The 19,841-nt window shown below is 39.8% G+C and overlaps 2 protein-coding genes across 4 annotated transcripts; one reads left to right on the forward strand and one right to left on the reverse strand.

The window, feature by feature from the left end:
- Positions 1-1,095: 1,095 nt before the first annotated feature.
- LOC119495866 lies at positions 1,096-13,421 on the reverse strand. 3 transcript variants are annotated; one of them, XM_037782761.1, is made up of 7 exons: positions 13,302-13,421; positions 5,456-5,689; positions 4,297-4,491; positions 2,794-2,963; positions 2,442-2,591; positions 1,752-1,924; positions 1,096-1,674 (listed from the first exon to the last, which is right to left on the reverse strand). In XM_037782761.1, the coding sequence occupies exons 2-7, from the start codon at positions 5,642-5,644 to the stop codon at positions 1,226-1,228; spliced, it is 1,326 nt and encodes a 441-aa protein (XP_037638689.1). In that variant the 5' UTR covers positions 5,645-5,689; positions 13,302-13,421; the 3' UTR covers positions 1,096-1,225. The 3 variants fall into 3 exon arrangements, with proteins under 3 accessions (XP_037638689.1, XP_037638687.1, XP_037638686.1); XM_037782759.1 differs by lacking the exon at positions 13,302-13,421 and adding an exon at positions 5,932-6,075; XM_037782758.1 differs by lacking the exon at positions 13,302-13,421 and adding an exon at positions 5,932-6,059 and having other exon boundaries at positions 5,456-5,660.
- On the forward strand, positions 12,094-19,841 carry thumpd2 (THUMP domain containing 2). Its single transcript, XM_037782757.1, has 11 exons — positions 12,094-12,358; positions 14,345-14,483; positions 14,846-15,391; positions 15,503-15,639; positions 15,936-16,013; positions 16,187-16,239; positions 16,643-16,730; positions 17,169-17,240; positions 17,489-17,603; positions 18,184-18,304; positions 18,621-19,841. Exons 1-11 carry the CDS (start codon positions 12,248-12,250, stop codon positions 18,967-18,969), a joined length of 1,809 nt encoding a protein of 602 aa, XP_037638685.1. The 5' UTR covers positions 12,094-12,247; the 3' UTR covers positions 18,970-19,841.

A 19,841-nucleotide genomic window follows, 5' to 3' on the forward strand; every position in this document is an offset into this window, starting at 1 on the left:
GCGTTTCCTTTGACATACGGCAGAAAGTTGCATGCAGCCATGTGATTTCAGAGTTACTTAAAAGTCAAACCTTTTTGAAAAGGATACTCAGTATGCCACTGTTTATTACACATTACATGAATATGTTTATCATAACACAAGCTCAGGTTTACATTCACACTGATATTGAAGCAGGCCTCACAGAAATATGCTACAGTAACCATAGAAACGTGTTTTGCCATGGCTACACGGCTGCAGAACTGTGACTACAGACCTCGTAATACGCATCATCAGACACAATGATCTGGTTTTGAGATTTCAAAGGGAAAACAAATTTTATTTGCACGTTATCATCTCTGTCGCAGGATGTGTTGACTGCATTTTTTGACTCTGACTGGATGATCAGTGCATAAATAAGAATCTGGAATTCAATTCTCACTAATTTAATAAACTTTTCACCTGAGCTTTTGTAAGAACTTCCTCATTGATAACTGTTGGAAGATTTTACTGTATGGTGGATGTTGTTGTCCAACACATTCTTACTCGTTAAATACCGCTGTTTGGTCAGCGCCCCTTGGCATCGGAGATTGAAGCACCCTTCTTGCGTTACTTTTGGGCGGACCAGAGACGGCGTGTCAATATACACTCGTTACATGCGTAGTGTCCTTTCAAAATAAACTTCTGTTTTCACAGGAAGTTTAGGCAACACAACCACTTAGTTAGGTTTATGAAATGGTCGTGGTTGACAAGAACTTCACTGACGTATGACTCACGTAACTCACAGGACTACGTGACAAAATAAGTCACGGGTTACTTTTAAGCTGGGGACACACCAAGCCGACATCAAAGAACTAGCGGCAACGAAGGCCACCCGTTGAGTCGCCTCACGTCGCCTTTGTTTCAGCCAAAAAATTGCACTCGAACACACCAAAAAGACGGCCAATTCTCACATACGTCCTGCACCTGCATGAGATGAAATAACTCTGCACACCAGCAGGTGGCGGTAGTCTGTATTCGTCATTCAAAAATGGAAAACCGAGGACTGTGGATATAAAAGCCGTTGTTATGATGTTCAGATTCTTCGTCCATTGGAATGGACAGAAAAAAAACACAAGATATTTTAATATTTTTTTTTATTGCTAATGATTTATGATATTTAAATATTATATTTGAGTTCAGAACATTATTGGGTTCTGAATAAATTACAAACAACATCATGTTACTGAGTTTATTTGAATGTTCCTCTTCAGCAAACATCTCCTGATTGCTGCGGTCCAGTCTCTTTCGGCTGCGTCTCCACAATACTCAGTTGCAACCTTTCACCTCTCCGCTCACATTCCTCCGTCTCGTCTCGTCTTCCTCTCTCGTCCGTCTTGCCCTGATTATCATCTTTGCCCCCGCTCGCTCTTTGTACTCCATCAGTGCCCTGATGGGCCCGGCCTCTAAGATGCTCTCCATCACTTTGTTCCGGCCCATTTCTCACCCCTGTCTTGTTTGTACATCCTGGATCAGTTCTTAGTGTTCTCAGATTATCACTAGCCTTGATGAAGTAGTTCTCCAGCTCTGCCACGGGTCCCTTATCAGAGAACAGATGGTGCAGGTACGCCTGGGCGTACTGATCCGAGGTGATAAGGTCCAGGTTAATGGAGGAGGACACAGAGGTGGAATCAGGCCCGGAGACTCTCCTCCGTCTCCCTGTCAAGTACAACGTAGCTCAGTTAAATGCAACTTGCCTGAGAGAGGCATGAGCAGTTTTCTTGGTTACTTCATACCTGTCTCTGTAGTCATGGCAGATAGAGGGATGGTCACACTCTTTCCTGTCTCTCTGTCCGTCACAGTGAGTCCCGTCATGGATCCCTCCTCTGGCACCTCGATGGAGGGGTCAAATGATGCCAGAAGACCCCCTCGGCATTTTACGACACACACTGTATTAGACTTATAACGCCTATAATCAAGAGAAAAAATTATAATACATTTTGGCTTTCATGTCTTTTGCATGTCTGGCTGGATATTTTTACTGTAAGCAAGCAGCAACTCTAAATGTACGCTGAAAGTTTAGACTTTTCTGACAGTCTGATGAGCTTTTTATGTGTTTTTTTCTGTCATATTTGGAGGAGGCTGCAGAGACTGTCTCACAGTAGACAGCCAGGCCCTGTGTGGCTGTGGTTTTTCTACTGTATGTATGCTTTATTAGGCTCCTGCTTCCACTGAGGTGCTGCGTGTGTTTGCTGTCTGACAACATGGTCTCAAAATCTACAGTGTTTGTAGTTGGACCGTATGCTGTGTGCTACACCTCCTGCATAGGTTGACCACCTTCTACAGTCTCTACCAAAATATCATCAGTGAAAAATAGACTCCGTGCCACTGTGAATGGCTCATGCAACTTTATTTGTTGCAGCCCAAAAAAATATCACATCCCACAGACATCATGCACCTCTACTATGGTGGATTGGTAGTATTACCTGTAAGCAGGTATGATCTGTGTGAGGTCTTCCTTGTATTGCTCCAGTGCAGCCCTTGCAGCCAGGGGCTCAGCCTGACCCTCCAGACCAGCCAGGTGAACCAACATCTGGGTGTGAAAGGCGGCGCCGCTGGCCCAGTGCCTCAGAGACCTGGAGGAACAGAACACACCTCAGCACTACTTCTCTTTAACCACTACACAGAATCCTTCTCTCCTTCATGTTCTTCCTCTTCCTCTTTACTCTATGCTGTGTGGTGTTTTACCCTGTGCAACGCTTCTTCCAACCCCCCTGTATGCTGCTCTACTGTATGATACCAACACTGTGCTCACCTCTATCTACTGTATTCTCTCACCTGGAGTCACAGTCTCCCCCCAGCAGACAGGTCTTCAGCTGGGTGAGGGTGAGGCTGAGCTGGGCCTCAAGTCTGACGGAGTCTTGGATCAGCCTGCTTTTGTCGCTCAGGTTGATCCGACAGCGCTTCAGGTACTCCTCCATCACCTCCTGGAGCTCCCAGACTCTCTGCTGCAGGTAGACATCAATGCATTGAATAGACTTATTGCAGTATGATTTCAACAATCTGGATTTTTCCGATTTGGGGATTTATAACTTAACTTCCTAAACTTTCTGTGTCTCTTCATCACTTTATTCAGTATTCATTGGCAGGCTCGTAAAACAAGTTGGCTTAAATGTCTCAGTAGTACGGAAGCCCCGAGAGGCAAGTGAGAAAAAAAAAACATCCTGATGATCCATTTTCTAAGTCTGATTTAAATTGTTTTTCTTTCTTATGTTTATGACTTAAGGGTTGAGTCGGTAATGCTGAGAAATGAATACACTAGATTTTAAAAATGATTCAACTGAAAAACTAAGGCAAGTGTTGCAAACTCTTTTCCAATGAAAGTAGCTAACAGTACTAGCCCCAAAAGTCCCTGAATCTAGCGAGAAAGTGCTAAACTGCCAATACTGACTGAGTCCGCCGCTTCAGGCCTCCCCAAAATTGTCACAATGAACGTAAACAACAAACATGGCTACTGTTAGTACTCACAGCTAGCTTGTGGAAGACTCTGGTGACGTGCAATGAGTGCATGTGTACAGTGCGCACAGGTAGGCAGGAAGGCAGGCAGGTAGATAGACAGGCAGGCAGCCCGTCCAATCATTTAATTCGGCCCAAATTAAATGATTGGAATGAAATGATTGGACGGGCTTATTACACTCCTGCAACAGCCACAGATACAAGATGTGTTGGGGTTTTTTGTCAGAGCATTTGATTTATTGATTGCTGTCAGGATTTAATGAGAATTTCAACTAATAAAACAAAAAATGTTTTTGAGCAGCACTACCAACCCTACCGTTAAGAACGGGTGAGAAGGAAGATTCTGCCAGGATCATTCTTCCAAGTTTTCCATCTCCAAAAACAGTGTTTGTTGTTGTAATACTCATTTTGGCCACAAGAGACTGAAGTGCACCACGGTGTTCTAAATAGGACTAAAAGCATTCATGTTTTTCTTCCAGGTGCATGGAGAAAACATGAATGTTTTTAGTCCTATTTAGAACATGGGGTAGTGGTGCACATCCCAACTGTTGGTGCACATTTCCCACCTATTTCACGGATGAAAAAATTAAATTAAGGAACTTTGAAATATTATCCTGGCAAAACATTTTTTTTTCACCTGTTCTTAAGTCATGTATAGAGGAGAGAACCCAATTTAGATCAGACTTAAAAAATTGATCACCAGAATATTTTTTGCCTCTCAGGGCTTCCGTACAGTCGATATAAACAGGAATATACTCTATTTTAATATTTTAACAAGCACTCTTTTCACAAATTCCCTTCATTATTTCCCACCAGAGGCTTTACCTGGGATGACGATGACCCCGCGGACTTCCCTTTCACACCTGATGACTGTTTCGATGATGTGTAAGCCATATCCATCACCATAGTAACCACTGATGCCACCAAGCCAGCCAGGCGTGGCTCATCTGAGAAGGACGACAATTTACCAATCAGATCCTTCAGGTAGGTCGGCGCCCTGTTCCCGATGTCGCCCTGCAGCTGCGGTGAGAAGAAATGAACACAAATTAAGTATATTGTTTCTTCCCATCTGTCTCAATATAAAGTAAAAATGCTCGGTGAGCAGATTGCTCTCTCTTCTTTTTAGGAACAACTTTGAACTGCGTTTTGTCATCATCATATCGCTCCTTTAGGCCGTCGTATTGATTTGTAACCTCTTTACAATCCCCAACACGACCACATTTCTAATGCTGCATTTTGCACAATCGCTCTTTCTTTACTGTCTCAAGGCAACAACATCTTTCTTCCCTCCCCCTCCTGTTTATCTCCATCTACACTGCACGACTTTAAAGGTGAAATCAATGAGCAGTTCACGCTCAGTCTATTTCAGCAGGAACCGATCACCTCATGTTTTGATCATTTGCAGCATCGTCATCATCACTCATAAATACTGTCACGCTTTCTTTTAAAGGGACTGTGTGTAAGATTTTACACGTATAAATGTTTTTCAGTCTTCAATCTCGTATTTTATTGCCAATATGTGAACAGGTTGCAACCAAACCTAAAAAATGAGACCTTCCGCGACTTTCTGGGTTTCCTCTATCAGCCTGTAGACTGCTTTTAATGTGAAGAATGTGGGCCGTTATCCGGGACAATCCAACGGCTGTGACATCACAAGTCACAAGTCACAAGTGCTTTTATTTTCAGCTCCGCTTCAGGGCTAACAGTGTGCAACTAATGCCAACAAACAACCAGCCCCCACCACAACTCAGACTCCAACACAATCTCCACGGAAGCACAAAAAAACAAAGTTATATCTGGTGAAGCCCGTCTTGTTAAACAAGAATGTGACCAAGGTCGGGGGAAAAACTAGGATCAACATCGTCCACGATTCATAGAGGGAGCTTTGTTAGATTTTGGATATCAAAACAAACCCCGAGCTGGCAAATTCCTAGCAAGCAATTTCTGCTTCTTACATAGAGCCCCTTTTAATTCTTATTTTAACCTGTCGCAGCTGCTCCTGGAGGCTGGCCCGGGAGTCCAAGCTCTCATCGCGATTGGCCAGGAGGAGAGGGTGGACAACGCCGAGGTCAGGTACGGCGCCACCTTCCAACATGGTGTCGTAGAGGAGAGAACCAATCGCATCCTTCACTTGAGAAAGATCTTCTTCTGATGAGAACAGCAGGCCCATCATGGTATATATATTAAACCTGTAAATATTCCAAATGTATGGCTGTATCTGAGAAAGAACAGAAAACAGGGAAAATGTATTAATGAATTAAATAAATTGCAGGTAATACAGTATAAAACAACCGTTCAGCATTGCATAACTATGCTTATAGTGAATCACATACTCAGATAACATTAACAGTGTAGTCTGTTATTTTCTTTTTATAAACATCATATGATATACTATGACCTTAAGGGCAAGTTGTGAATGTCTTTAGATCATATCAGTAAGACATAACATTTTCAAAATACCTCCAAAAATAGCACCCTAACATTTCACACTAATGTTCCAGCAGCATTTCAGTCACATCTGATCTCTCCGTTACTGCAGTGAGTTGTGTTTTTTTGACAGCCGGACTATCCCCCTCTTCCTCCTCTTCCTCCTCTGCTGCAGTGAAGAGATGAACCAAGACAACACAGCAGCAGACTGCAGCTCAGCAGTAAACCTAGACCTCCCTCTAGCTGCAGTCACCAGGAAATGCAACCACTGTGAATGCTTGTCATGTCTTCAAGGCCGAGGATGTCAGCCTCCCAGGGCTTTGTCCCAGTAATCTCCATCCTTTTTTTTGTTGCCTTAAGGCTGTTGGTGCTTGGAGAATTAAAACCTCTGAGAATACGTATTTTGCGCTCTTTCTCATAGTGCTATCTTTAAGCGAATGCGTGATAGTGAAATTAAACTAATCCTCCTTGTGCTTCAGGGACTCCTCGGAAGAATCCAGAGGTCCTTGGGAATGAAAGTAACGGCTACAAACTCTTTATGTGTTAAACATTGAAAAAATAGGCCAAGGGCTTTCAGGTTTTTTTTATTTAGCTAAATGGAACAGCCTTGGTGGTGGTGTGATGTTGACTTTTTTTACTTGATAAAATATGGGGCAAGGGGATTTGGGATTTTATGTAGTGTGAGAGATGTTCTTTGTTAACTGGGACAAGGGCTTGTGCACCGTCAGGCCTCCGAGTTTAGTGTGTGTGTTCCAGCTGGAGCTGAATGAAACGACCCACACTGTGTTCTAGCTCAGGTTAATGTGGACGTTAATCATTTAGATGAAACCTGCTAGACCTGCATCCTCATTCTGTCATCTGTGTTTCAGTTATCAAAAGGATTTCAAACAACTGTTTTATCTCCAATTAGTCTGTTATTTGATGTCATTTTGCCAGCGGGCAACCTCCGGGTCTGACAAGTGAAGCCAATGCAGAAGTGCCTTAAACCTTCATTATTACTAACAGCCAGCAGGGGGCGACTCCTCTGGTTGTATAGAAGTCTATGAGAAAATGAGCCTACTTCTCATTTGATTTATTACCTCAGTAAACATTGTAAACATGAGTTTATGGTCAAGGGACCCCTTTGAAAATGGCCATGCCAGTTTTTCCTTGCCAAAATTTAGCGTAAGTTTAGCGTTATTTAACCTCCTTCATGACAAGCTATGACATGGTTTCATATGATACCAGTATCTTCACTGTAGCTTTATAACCCGCTACAACCTCCGAAAGATAGATTGCGTTAATGCGTTCATAAATTTGTGGCGTTAAAACAATTATTGAAATGAATAATAGAGAATGTATATATTTGTGTGAGACAGAGGCAACTTAGTGTGCTCACTTGTTTCCAGTCGGTATACCAAGATGTCACAGTGAATTTGACAATGATAGGTTGATGTTTAAAAAATTGAAGGCGGTGAAACAGCCCACACACGGACAAACACACACACACACACACACACACACACACACCTTCCCCCATTTCCTTCTCTCCCCCCCCACCCCAGTCTGCTCTCCATCCTCCTGCTCTTCCACACTTCTCCTGTAATTGTTGATTCTGATAGCTTCTGTCAGTTTGATTCTGTGTTTACTGGTTGAGCTCTGCTGATGGGTTTGTGTGTGTCTCTCTCTCTCTCTCTCTCTCTCTCTCTTTCTCTCTCTCTCTCTCACCACGGATGCCTTGTTGACACACACTTTACACTCCTCTGAGGGCAGTAAATATTTGAATGTGCTCACGTCACACACACATCAGCACTCCGTGGATGCACACATGTTGAAGTGGTGAAAATTCAATGCCTCCTCCCTCTCGCTTTCGTTGACTGTCTCTTTGTGAAGGTCTCATTTCCATCCGAGAGTGAGAGGAAAGAAAGTAGAGAGGAAGGGAGGGAGGAGATGATGAGGGAGGAGAGAGAGAGAAAGGACAGATTAGATAAAGAGAGCAGAAGAGAAAAAAGGAAAGGAAAAGATAATAGTCTGGCCTTTTACATGACAGCCCTTGAAACCTCCCTGAATATTAATCATCACGCACACAACGTGTAATTTAATTTTATGTGATAATGCCACTTGAAACTCAAGTTTAATTTTCAATTAGAAAGGGGATGATTCAGGTTGTAGACCTTTGACATTTACATCTGTGTGAGTTTGGCTTCAAGTGTCTGTGTACACTGTGTGTGTGGTCTCTGTACGTGTGTGTCCGTATGTCCATGTCAAAAATCCTTTTTGCTGAAGTCCCCTGACAAAAGACCCTATTTTTTCATTTAGGTTTGGACCTATTGTGATGTATTTAGGGATCAGTCAGTGCAACGTACCCTCATACAACTGTTCATATGATATCTTACGAAAAGTTATTCCTCATTTTTCGTGCATTTTCCTGCGAATATCCAGCAACACGTGTCAATTTCTGCTCTTTACAGTCTTTTCAAAATAAACTTCCATCTTCACAGGAAACAACTTGGTTAGGTTTAGGCAACAAAACTACTTAGTTAGGTTTAGGAAAAGATTGTGGTTTGAATTAAAATAACTACGAAATTGGCGTAACTTAAGTACTGAATTTACGTGACAAATAAATCAACGTTGACTTCTGGTTTCACACAGTTACGTGGATTACATACAAATTGATTTCCTGGGATATATACGAATTGCAGTGCATTACTTTTCGTAGGTATAGCTACGAACGGTGTACAAGAACAGCCTGAACATTGTTGTGTACTGAACATGTGATATATTTTTTTATAGTGTAACCAAACGTCATTCTTTGTCATAAACTTTCACAAGTTAGTGGACTTTAGATGGTTTAGTTAGTTGTCAAGTGACCTACATAACATATTTTGGTCACATAAAAGAAAACTTGTGCACGAAGGAAAATGCTGACTCTTAGTCTCCCCTCACCGCACCCTTGTTATTTTTAACATTTTGCGGTGGACATTTATTATAGAGGACTTATTGTGCTTACTGGTATTTCGGGTTTCTACTAGAACATATTTACATGCTTTAATGTTGAAAAAAAAACGCTTACTTTTCTCTTACCGGCTGTGCTGCAGCACCTCTTTTCACCCTCTGTCTGAAACGCTCTGTTTGAGCTCTGTCCTGTTCCTTCTTTCAGTGATCGACCATGTGAACCGATGATAAAACCTACTACTGGGTGTAGCAGGCCCCTTCTGACACACACCAAGGCTGATAACAGACTGATCAGCTGAACTAAAGGAGAAGCGACTCACAAAAATGTGTCTTTCATTCTACAAATGCATATTTTGTCACATTAAGGTCAGATGTGTGTTTGTGAATCTGCTTGTGTGAATCATTATCTATGCAAAACTTTGAATAAGACTTTTTTTTATCCTGCAACACTGTTTACATTATTGTCCCTTTCTCAAATCTACAGAAACACTTTGCATTTTAACACTAATCAGTTCAACATGATGGAGTTGTGAAACAAAGCCTCCTCTAAATGTATTTATCCTCTTTTTTCTCTATTCTGTTCCTCTTTCCCCTCCTCATCATTTCTCCTCTTCCACCCTCCATCTTCTTTATCCCCCCTCCCTCCTTCTGATCATTTATGGGCTGCGGAGGAGAATAAAAACAAGTTTAATGTACAGTAATACATCACGCCGTGACTGGTGTGCCAGGCTGCGTCCATTTCGTGAAGCTGTTGTGTTCACTTAGCAGCAGCGGGGCTAATTATTGCACATAGCAGCTGTGGAAAGGAGTATTAATGTCTCCTTTCTACACGGATAAGTCCAATATTATGGGCTGATGAAAGTAGTCAGGGGCTAAACTTTAACGAGAAAGAGAGTGACAAAGAAAAGGGGAAATCTGGATTGTGGCTTGTTGGGTAAAAGACCCATAAATCCAAATGTACCAATATTAATTAAAGCTGTCACTGACTAAAGGTACTGTAATCATCACCTGGCAGCCCAGTGAAGTTTATATAAGGAGCATTTTGATTCAACAGGACCTCTGACTGTGAGATGCTGAATGGTTATTATGTGACTCACAATGTGTCCAGTAGTTTGAGAAGCTGGATGCAATCAGAACGATGGTTGTGAAATCTGTTTGTTCGTGTCCCATGTTCGCAACGTTCAGTGTCATTTTCACTGTGCAAACGTAGATATAAGCCCAACCATTTAGTTTTTTCCACATTAAACACGTGTTTACTGTGACCTAACAGCGATGCCGAGGGGTCTGACACAGCGTGAGTATATGACGAGTTGGGATGAGAATGTGTTTTCTGACATGACAATAAAAAGATGTAGAGAAATGAAACTTATTGACTCAGTGGGAATTTCATTGGGGCAACTTTACATCAATCTGAAGTCATAACCATGTCTGCCGTTATATGAACATATGTACTTACCATAATTCCTCACATTGTCTGGAGTACACACTACACTGTGGCAGGTCGCACCAGCCTGTCAGCGTTTGACGGGTTTATGGCACCAGGCAACGAGCACAACACTGTTCATCAAATAAAGTATGGGGATTAAATATGTCTGGGGGTCATTAAAATGTCAGAGAGTGAAAAGAGGGAGATTAAAAAGTGTTGGAGAGAGTGTGACAGGGCAGGAGGAGAGGCAGATATATAAAAAAAATAGATTTAGAGTGAAGTGTTGATACAGAGAGAAGGAGGATTTCTTTGACTCTGGTAGACAGAGAAAGTGAGAATTGTGTGAAAGCACTTATTTCTGCTGCAGAGGTTTCCTCACAGCTTTGGAGGAACACCTGTTCAGATCTGCCTCTAGATAATACACTGCAGCAGAGGTGTACCGGTGTGTGTTCTGTGTCTGTCAGAAACCGGTGTGTATTAATGTGAGTATGTACACTTACACGTTTGCAGCTTGTTGTTGTCTTGTTGCAAGTGTGTGTCTGAATACCTAATGTGTGCACTGAGTCACCCTTATGAAAAAGTAGTGTACTTCAAGTTTATTTTATGAAGTATAGCCTACATAAGTTAAGTTGAAGTATATATTTCCCAAGTATACTTTATGTAGTACGTATTTTAATATCAATGTACTAGTAGTATACTTAAAAGCGTACTGCTTTAATACTTCTTGGGACTAATTTGGCCCACTTTTTAGTTTATAAAAGCATACTTCAAGTGTAAGTTTGATAGTTTACTAGTTTTATACTGGTAGCCCACTTTTTAGTTTATGACAGTGCGCTTTAAACTATACTCTTAGTAAACTACTAGTTTAATAGTTTTTTATACTGCAAGTATGGTTATATATACTTGTAGCCCACTTCATAGTTTATGAAAGTGCACTTTAATGTATATTCAGTAAACTACTAGTTAAATATTTGTTATACTGCAAGTATACTAACTTATACTTTTCTTATGTATATCTTGATCAAAAGATTATGTACAAGTATAAGTCAAGTATACTTAGACTTTTCTGTATACTTGTCAGTATGAGCCAAGTGTACTTTTTGTATTGCAATTCAAGTGTTCTGAGAGAAAACTAGACTTCTGCTCCTCCTCCTCATGGCTCTGTTTTCAGGCTTTAAATAATCTAGCCCGTGGCGGGAGACTTTGACCAATCACTGGTCAATTCCTATTGACTGTGCTCCGGTCATGTGACCGTAACTTGGCGTTCCTTCACCAGATTTCACAATGGCGGCGGCGTCACAAACTTTCTCATTTTACAGCAAAACCGTGCACTACAAGATGATTCTGAAAACATTTGAGGTAAGGAATAGTCATTAACGTAACATAATATTGATTCATATTTGATCAGCGCTGCCTAGTTTGACCGTTTGGTCGGAGTTCGCGAGTGATTGACAGCCGGCTCTCATAGACAGCAGCTGGACAACAGACCTCAGATCAGCTCTTACCGCTTGTTTTCCTCCGGTCTGTAAGATCTTGTAGATGCCGATATAGTGACCGTTTTATAAAAATAACTTTTTTTAATCATATTTGCTCCAATCTCGCCTACTTCAGGTTTAAGTATACTTTTGTTATATGTTTTGGTATATCTCTAATAAGAACATAAAAAGTAAACTGAAAGTATACTCTCTTATTTTAAAAATTGTTATTATTATTAAAAATCTTATTTTATAAATTAATATGAACACGTCCTACACACATTATCACATTCATACTGTGATAAATGTTATTATTATTATGTAGATTGTTTCTATTTGGTTTGTTCCATCAGTGACATCTTCCTCTGTGTAACAGAGACCCCTGCTGGCAAAGACTAGTCACTGCAACCTGATGACGTACTTCCGTTTCCGATGTAAACAAACAAGCCAATATGGCGACTCTGTAGTCAAACAGAAGGCATGATAAACTTCTGCTAGCACGTTTATCAACATCATGACTGAACCGGGAGCTGAGGGGAGTTTAGTTCGGTACTACTGCACCGCCGGTAACGGGATGGAGACTTTCTTAATCGACGAGGTGAAGAAGAAGCTGGAGGCTGAAGAGGTGAGTGCTTTTATGTTGACAGACGTCTAAAAATCCAGAATAAACTAACGTTGTCTTGTTATTGATGGAAAGTAACTAAGTAACCTCATTTACTCAAGTATCAGTTACAACTTTGAGGTACTTTACTTGAGTAACTTCAGCCTATTTGCCTTTTCTGCTACTTCACTACATCTCATATATACATATTGTGCTTCTTACTCCACTACATTTATCTGATAACTTTAGTTACTCGTTACATTTTTCAAAATATAATCAACAAATAAATTATGATAGACCAAAAAGACACGAGCTACCCAGCAGTATATAAAGTTAAATTACATTTTTCTTTTTTTTTTCTTCTTCTTTGAGGTATTTATTTATTATACATGAAATGTCATGTCTCTCTTTCTTTAAACATTTCATTGTATAATTTAATTATTAATATTGTTAGTCTGTCTGTATGTGTATATATGTATATATGTCTATATGTAAAATTCAATACAAATATTGTTTTAAAAAATAAATAAAGTTAAATTAAATTAGTCCCACATTTACCAGCTGCGATATTAAAGTGATGTACACATTATAGAGTGAAATCTACTACCAACAAATCTACTATCAATAAATCTACTATCAATAAATCTACTATCAATAAATCTACTATCAATAAATCTACTGTTACGGATATGTGCAATAATATATGCTGATCACTGTGTGCAATAATTATATAATTATCTGACACTTGTGCAATAATCTGGCAAGACTGTCATCTCATCAATATACACATTCTATTTTTATATTTTATATTGTATTATCTTTTATATTTTTTATATTTATATTGCACTATCTCTTTTTTTATTGTATTATCTTTTCATTAGCACCTATAGGATTGTCACAATCTAATTTCGTTGTACTACACAATGACAATAAAGGGCTTGAATCTTGAATCAGAGATTACACTTACTGTATATCTCAGACTCTCTCGAACGATGCTCCTTAAATATGTTCAAAAGGAAAATTATGCAAGTAAAATTTCTACTACAATATGCTACAATAGTGCAGAAGTAAAAAAAATAGGGATAAAATATACTTTTAAAAAATAACATATCTTTGTGTAGCCTGCAGTGATTGCAAAATGAATAAACTGAATGTAAACAAGAATGTAGTAAATGCATAATGAGAATATGTAACATGTTGTAAAAGAGTTAATAAAGTATGCATTACATCAGTAATCATGATACCAATAATATAATATACATTATTCTATGAGATATGAGATATTCTGCAAAAGACTTGCAGAGTACTTTTACTTTTTTCTATATTTAGATGCTAATACTTTTGTACTTTTACTTAAGCTAAATTTGAAATGTATAACTTTATATTGTAACAGTAGTTCTGCATTCAGTGCACTGTGATATTGCTATAATTCCAAATTGCTGCTCATTTTTAGTAACAGTTGATATTTATAGTTATTTCATTTTTAGGTTAGTCAGTCACGAGTCTTGACTAATCAAATATGAAAGATCCTTGCTAAAAGTATTGATGTTTTGTGTTATTTTTTATGTTAATGATAAAATTATCAATTTTGTTATTAGTTGATGGCCTTAACGATAGCCACACTCAGTAAATATATGGGATTTGTTATGTGGAATCGCACCTCTGCTCCTTTCTCTCAAGATTAATCTTGAATGTCATAAAAGTGTATTTGTTATGATGTTAGTGGAGCAATTTTTTGTTTCCGGTGAGGTGTATGAAACCCTGAAGTATCAGCCAATATGTCAACACCTGATTTATTTTTTACTGTCAAATATTGATATCAGTATCCACCTCAACAATCCAGTGACTCAAGATCAGATTTCAATGTTTCATTTCTTCAACATGATGCTTCCAGACAAGACAGTTGTTATCAAAGAGTTGTTAAATATGGGATTGAATCATTGCCCTTTTGGCTACAAGGTGAAGTCTTTAAACACTGGCCTGCTCTCTTTGTTGTTGTTGTGTGTCCAGGTGTGCCAGATGCCAGGTAAAGTGTTGTTCAGCTCTTCTGCAGGGATCAACAGAGTCAGTGAGCTCAAGGCTGCAGAGAGACTCTTCCTCCTGTTGAAACTAGACTCGCCTGTGCGTCTGCCTGCCCACATCAGCCCAGGTACCAGCCTGACATTATATATACATAGATACAAAACATGAGGAATAGTTAGAGTTAAATTGTATGTATTAGTTCTTGTGTTAAAAGTAATGTTCATGCTCGCACATTTTGAGTCACTATATCTTATTGATAAATGTGTTGATCTTAACTCAACAGAGGCCTATATTTAAAAAAAAAACCTGTGAGGTCTGTTAAAAAAAACATTGATTGTTGTAATAATTGCCCCACGACATTAAAAATACAAAGAGATTTTTTTCCATAACTTTTTTCTTAGTACGGTCATTAAAGAGTTAATTAGTATCCATTTTGATTTAACCATTTTTGTTTTGATCTCTGTGTTGTGTTCTCTGTAATGTTCATAGCAAAAGCAGCCTCTGTGCTGCAGTCCAGAGTGCTGGGCGACAGGAATCAGTGGACCAGTGCTGCAATGACATGGAGCCGCCTGCAGGAGGAGCTGAAAGGCAGAAGAACTACTGGCAACACACCAAGCACTGCCCTGGGAGTGACGAGGAAGAGGGAGGAGGGGAGTGGGAGTGAGAGAGAGACAGTACAGAGAGAGACAGTACAGAGAGGGGAAGAGTCGAGCAGAGAAACTTGTGGAGTTGAAGCCCAGACACTGGAGAAAAAGAGAAAGAGGGATGATGAAGAAAAGGAGTCAGAGAATCAGAGGACATCTGAGAGAGAAAGAAAGAGACAGTATGAAGAGGAGGATGAAGAGGGGAAGAGGATGGATGTGGAGTTTAGTAGCTGCAAACAAAATGGAAGAAAAGGAATATCAGAAACAGATTTGGATGGAAGAGGATCAGTTTGTGTCGATGCAACATCAGGACTCGACCTCAAAGTGGAACGAAGCTGCAGGAACATGGAGGACATGGCAGAGGACTCGGCTGTGAAAAATGTGGAACATGGTAATAACATTATTTTTTTCAGTTTTGATTCAACATTTGTCATTTACATTTTGAAGGCTGATTTTTGTTGCTTTTCTTCTGCTTTGTTGTGTTTGCCTCTGTGTAATAAAGTGAAGCCTACTGGAGGAAGAGATGAGACGCTGCTGCAGCCCAGCAGGACCAAACCAGAGCCTCCTTCTCCTGCCCCGCTCTCTTTTAGGATCAGCTGCAAGTGTACTGGATCTCTGTCCCGATACTTCAGCACACAGGTAGTGGAAGTTAAAATGCATATGACAAATCAATCAATCAATCAATTTTATTTGTCACATGTAATCATACCACTTTTTTGGTTGTGATATAGCTAAAAAAACTAAAACTGAAATTAATTCACATTCATTTAAAAAAATATTTATTTTTTAACCAGGCAGTATCGTTTTAGTTTTTCTTAAAGGATATCATTTTCATTTAGTCTCAGTTTAATAAAAATATTCGCTGCTTATTTCCATTTTAGTTTCCGTTTTAGTTTACTATAATAACCTTGGTTTGCGTATTGTATGTAATAAAGGAGGTGAGCAAAGTGGTTGGAGTCGGTCTGAGCAGACTGCTGGGCTGGAAGGTTGACCTGAAGAACCCACAGCTGGAGGTAAACTTCTTAACCTTTCTGATTGTTTTGATTTGTGCCAGATGGTGTTCTGTATGTCTTTATGGGCATAACTGGTGATATAATAAGTAAATACTCCCTCTTTGGATAACGCTGTTGGCAGAGACTCTGCTCTCTTTCCTTTCAAATGTACCATCATTTGTTTTGTTCTGCAGGTAAACGTCTATTTGAGTGATGACCACTGCCTGCTGGGGTTTCCACTAACCAGGTTATTGACAGAAACACTTTCTCTACATTTAACACTTATTACTTACGACTGTGAAATCAAAGCCCCCTAAAGGAGCAGACAAGGAAGAGATCCAATCTATACTAACAACATGCAATGCTGATATTCTCAGTGTTTATGAATGTGCTTTCTCTGCTGCACGTTTAGCTTTTCAGCATTTTTATTTCTTGCCATTGTCGTAGTTTCTATGATTTCTTGGTGCAGAATCAAGATTCGCTCACCAACAGCAAATACTGCTGTATGTTCATCAAATAATCCCAAACATGATCCCATGAAACATAGTGGATTTAGATATGGTGGTGGGTCATACACACGTTTCACGTTGCAGCTTTAATTAATTTGATAAGCAGTCATAAGTTCTGGGTGTCCTGTCTCGTTCCTTCAGGTTACCTCTGGCTAACCGGAGCTACATTAAAACCACAGGACTGAGGTCTACTGTCGCCTGGGCTATGGCCTCACTGGCTCAGATACAGGTACTAACACACACTGATGCTGCTCTATTCTTTATTTATGGTTTGTACATTTCTGACTTTTTAAAACTGACTTTTTAAAACTACTTTATTATATATGTATGCAAATCAGGAGGCATTATTGAATAATGCAAGCAAGCGTCTTCCTTTTGTCTTTATTGTAGAGAGATCTTCTGCCATTTAGAGTTTTTGTTTGTTAAAGTGATAAGATGTTCCTTTATTAGTCCCACAGTGGGGAAATTTGCAAAAGAAGTGGGCTCGTCCGGGATAAAGAAGCAAGGCAGTTGTAGACTTGAAGCTGCTACGCTAAAGCTGCCCTCATTTTCAATGTTTGTTGTCTATAAGAGCATTTGCATGTCAGACTGTGATGTAATAATGCCCTCCAGTCACTGTATGCGGTTGACCAACTGTACATACTGTATGTTATCTCCTGTCTCCCAGCCAGGCTTCTGTGTGGTCGACCCGATGTGTGGAGTGGGAACCATCTTAATAGAAGCAGCACAGGAACACAAGGTCAGAACAGAAATCTACACAGAGATCCTGTTTATCTGTCAACTGTAGAAAAGCCTGAAAAGTGAACTTTTTAGATTTTGGAATTTTAGACAAAAATCATTTCTGGTCTCAATGGAAGTATCAAAGTGTTGGTTTTAAAAAGTCAAAAGATTCATACATAGTGTGTACTTTCTAGTAATAGTATATAGATCTGTAATGTGCATCACCTCTGCTATAATCTGATGTATCACTGTCACTGGGATCCTCAGGCTGTCCGTTTCCTGGGTATGGACATTGATGATGGACAGATGCAGAAGGCCAATGAGAACGTAGAGTTTGCAGAGCTGGGAAACAGGATACTCCTGCTGAAAGCTTCATCTATGAGTAAGAAACCTGCACAAAATGATCACTGGAACAATCTTAAATGCTGTCATTAAATCTTTAATATTTTTTAAATCATTAAGCTAATGTTCATATCCAGAGAGACCTACAGTGAATGCCTCAGTAAAATCAGTTTCTGGGTAGGAGTAGTGGGTAGTAAATCGAAGGCCAAAACTACATTATTTTGACAATAGATGCCAAAAATAACTGTCCATAAATTATATATAAGATGGCATCATTTATACTTTTGAAATATGAAATATTGTCGCTTAGAAAAATGCGACAAAGAGGAAATATCTGCCTTTTGAACTGTCACATAAACACAACTTAAATGTGTCACACTGTTACGAATGGTGTCGTTAATCTCTTACATAAATTGAATCATGAATCTCGTGTGTTGATGCATTTCACTTGATCCATATCCAGCTTTTAGAAATGTCTTTTATTTAGTTGTGGGGCTCCAGAGCTGCATGTTTTGGATGGGAGTCAGTTAGTGGGAGGTGAGAGTGAACCCTGCTGTCATGTATTAAATTACCTCTTGGCTTGCCTGTCCTCCTGTGTGTGTGTGTGTGTGTGTGTGCAGCGCTGCCTCTGCCCACCGCCAGTGTAGATGCTGTCGTCTGTGACCTGCCGTTTGGCAGGAAGTTTGGCACCAAAACAAACATGGCTGCCGACCTGCCACTCATCCTCACTGAGATGGAGAGGTTTGTTTCTCTGTGTGTGTCTGTTTGCATTGTTTCTTTTATTCAGTGAATCAGAAAATGTTACCAGTTTTTCTGTGTGTGTGTTCATGTAGTGTGTAGAATTCTTAGCCTGAGTCAAGTTGCACATCCAAATAGATCCTAAACTGTATAAAATGTAGATACTATTACATTGTGTCCTGTTATTTTTAAAGTAAAACTAGCTGTTTTTATTTATCAATAGAAATGTAATGTTTTTTTTTCTTCAAATAAGCATGAAAGAAATATTATCCATCTAAAAAAGAGTTATAATTAATCAAATTAATGTTTGTGTGTCTAGAGTCCTCTGTATCGGCGGTACCCTGGTTCTCCTTCTGAGCCCTCAGTTATCTTGTCTCCTGAAAAAACTCCTGGCACAGAAAGACACTGGACCAACATTAAACAAGGAAACAAAGCCTCAAACTGGGATACAAGACTGCACATCTCCTTCTCTAGCTTCCACAGAGCAGCAGACCTCCCAAATCCACCAGGAGATCAAATCCCCACCTACCCAGGAAACAGACTGTCAGTCTGGGCTACAACACGGTCGGCCTCCCCCTCTCTGCTCCCTGAAGCACCAGGCAACTCTGAGAGTCAGCTTAGGTGCGATAGATGGACTTATCCATAAATACGTCAAGACGGACACTTGATCAGTGTTGGTGGATGTTACATTTCAAAGTAATTAGTAACTTCCAGGGCAGTAACTAACCATTTTTTTCATTGTCGATTAATCTGTAATCTATTTTCTTGATGAATCGATTAGTTGTTTGAGCTATAAAATGTCAGAAAATGGTGAAAAATGTCAATCAGTGTTTCTCGAAGCCCAAGATGACGTCCTCAAATGTCTTGTTTTGTCCACGACCCCAAAAATATTCAGTTTACTGTCATAGAGGAGTAAAGAAACCAGATAATATTCATATTTAAGAAGCTGGAATCAGAGAATTTTGACTCTTTTTCCTTAAAACAATGACTCAATCTGATTAATTGATTATCAAAATAGTTGGTAATTAATTTAATAGTTGACAATTAATCAACGAAGCTCTGGTAACTTCTCTTGGTTACTTGTCATGAAAAATAAGTAATTATGTTGAAATGTCACACTAAAGTGGAAACAGACAACTTTTCAACTCCCCCCCCCCCCTCCAGCGTTTCCAAGTGGTTTTATTGCTGGCGCCGGTGTCGCAAAGACAACCGGATCCACTTTCCTCAGAGCCGAGCGAATACCAACAACACAGGACACTCTGCAGCTTCTTTTCCCCAGTTACTTTGGTTGTTCCACCCTCCGCCATTTCCACTACTGGGACTGCAAGGAACTTACATTGATACTCTTTGGTAACTGGGGCTAGCCTACCAATAGCTACCAAGGAAAACAAAAGGGCGATCCTCTTACTGTTTTGGTTGCACTATGGTTGACGTACTTCCTTTGTGCCGTAAATGGAGCCTTCATGTTCCCGGGAGATCGTACCCGGTGGCAGACAGAATTGCATAGTGAAAGCTTAAAGGCTTATAGTGAACCAATCTA

The sequence above is a fragment of the Sebastes umbrosus genome, chromosome 10 (genome assembly GCF_015220745.1).
Source record: "Sebastes umbrosus isolate fSebUmb1 chromosome 10, fSebUmb1.pri, whole genome shotgun sequence".
NCBI lineage: Eukaryota > Metazoa > Chordata > Actinopteri > Perciformes > Sebastidae > Sebastes > Sebastes umbrosus.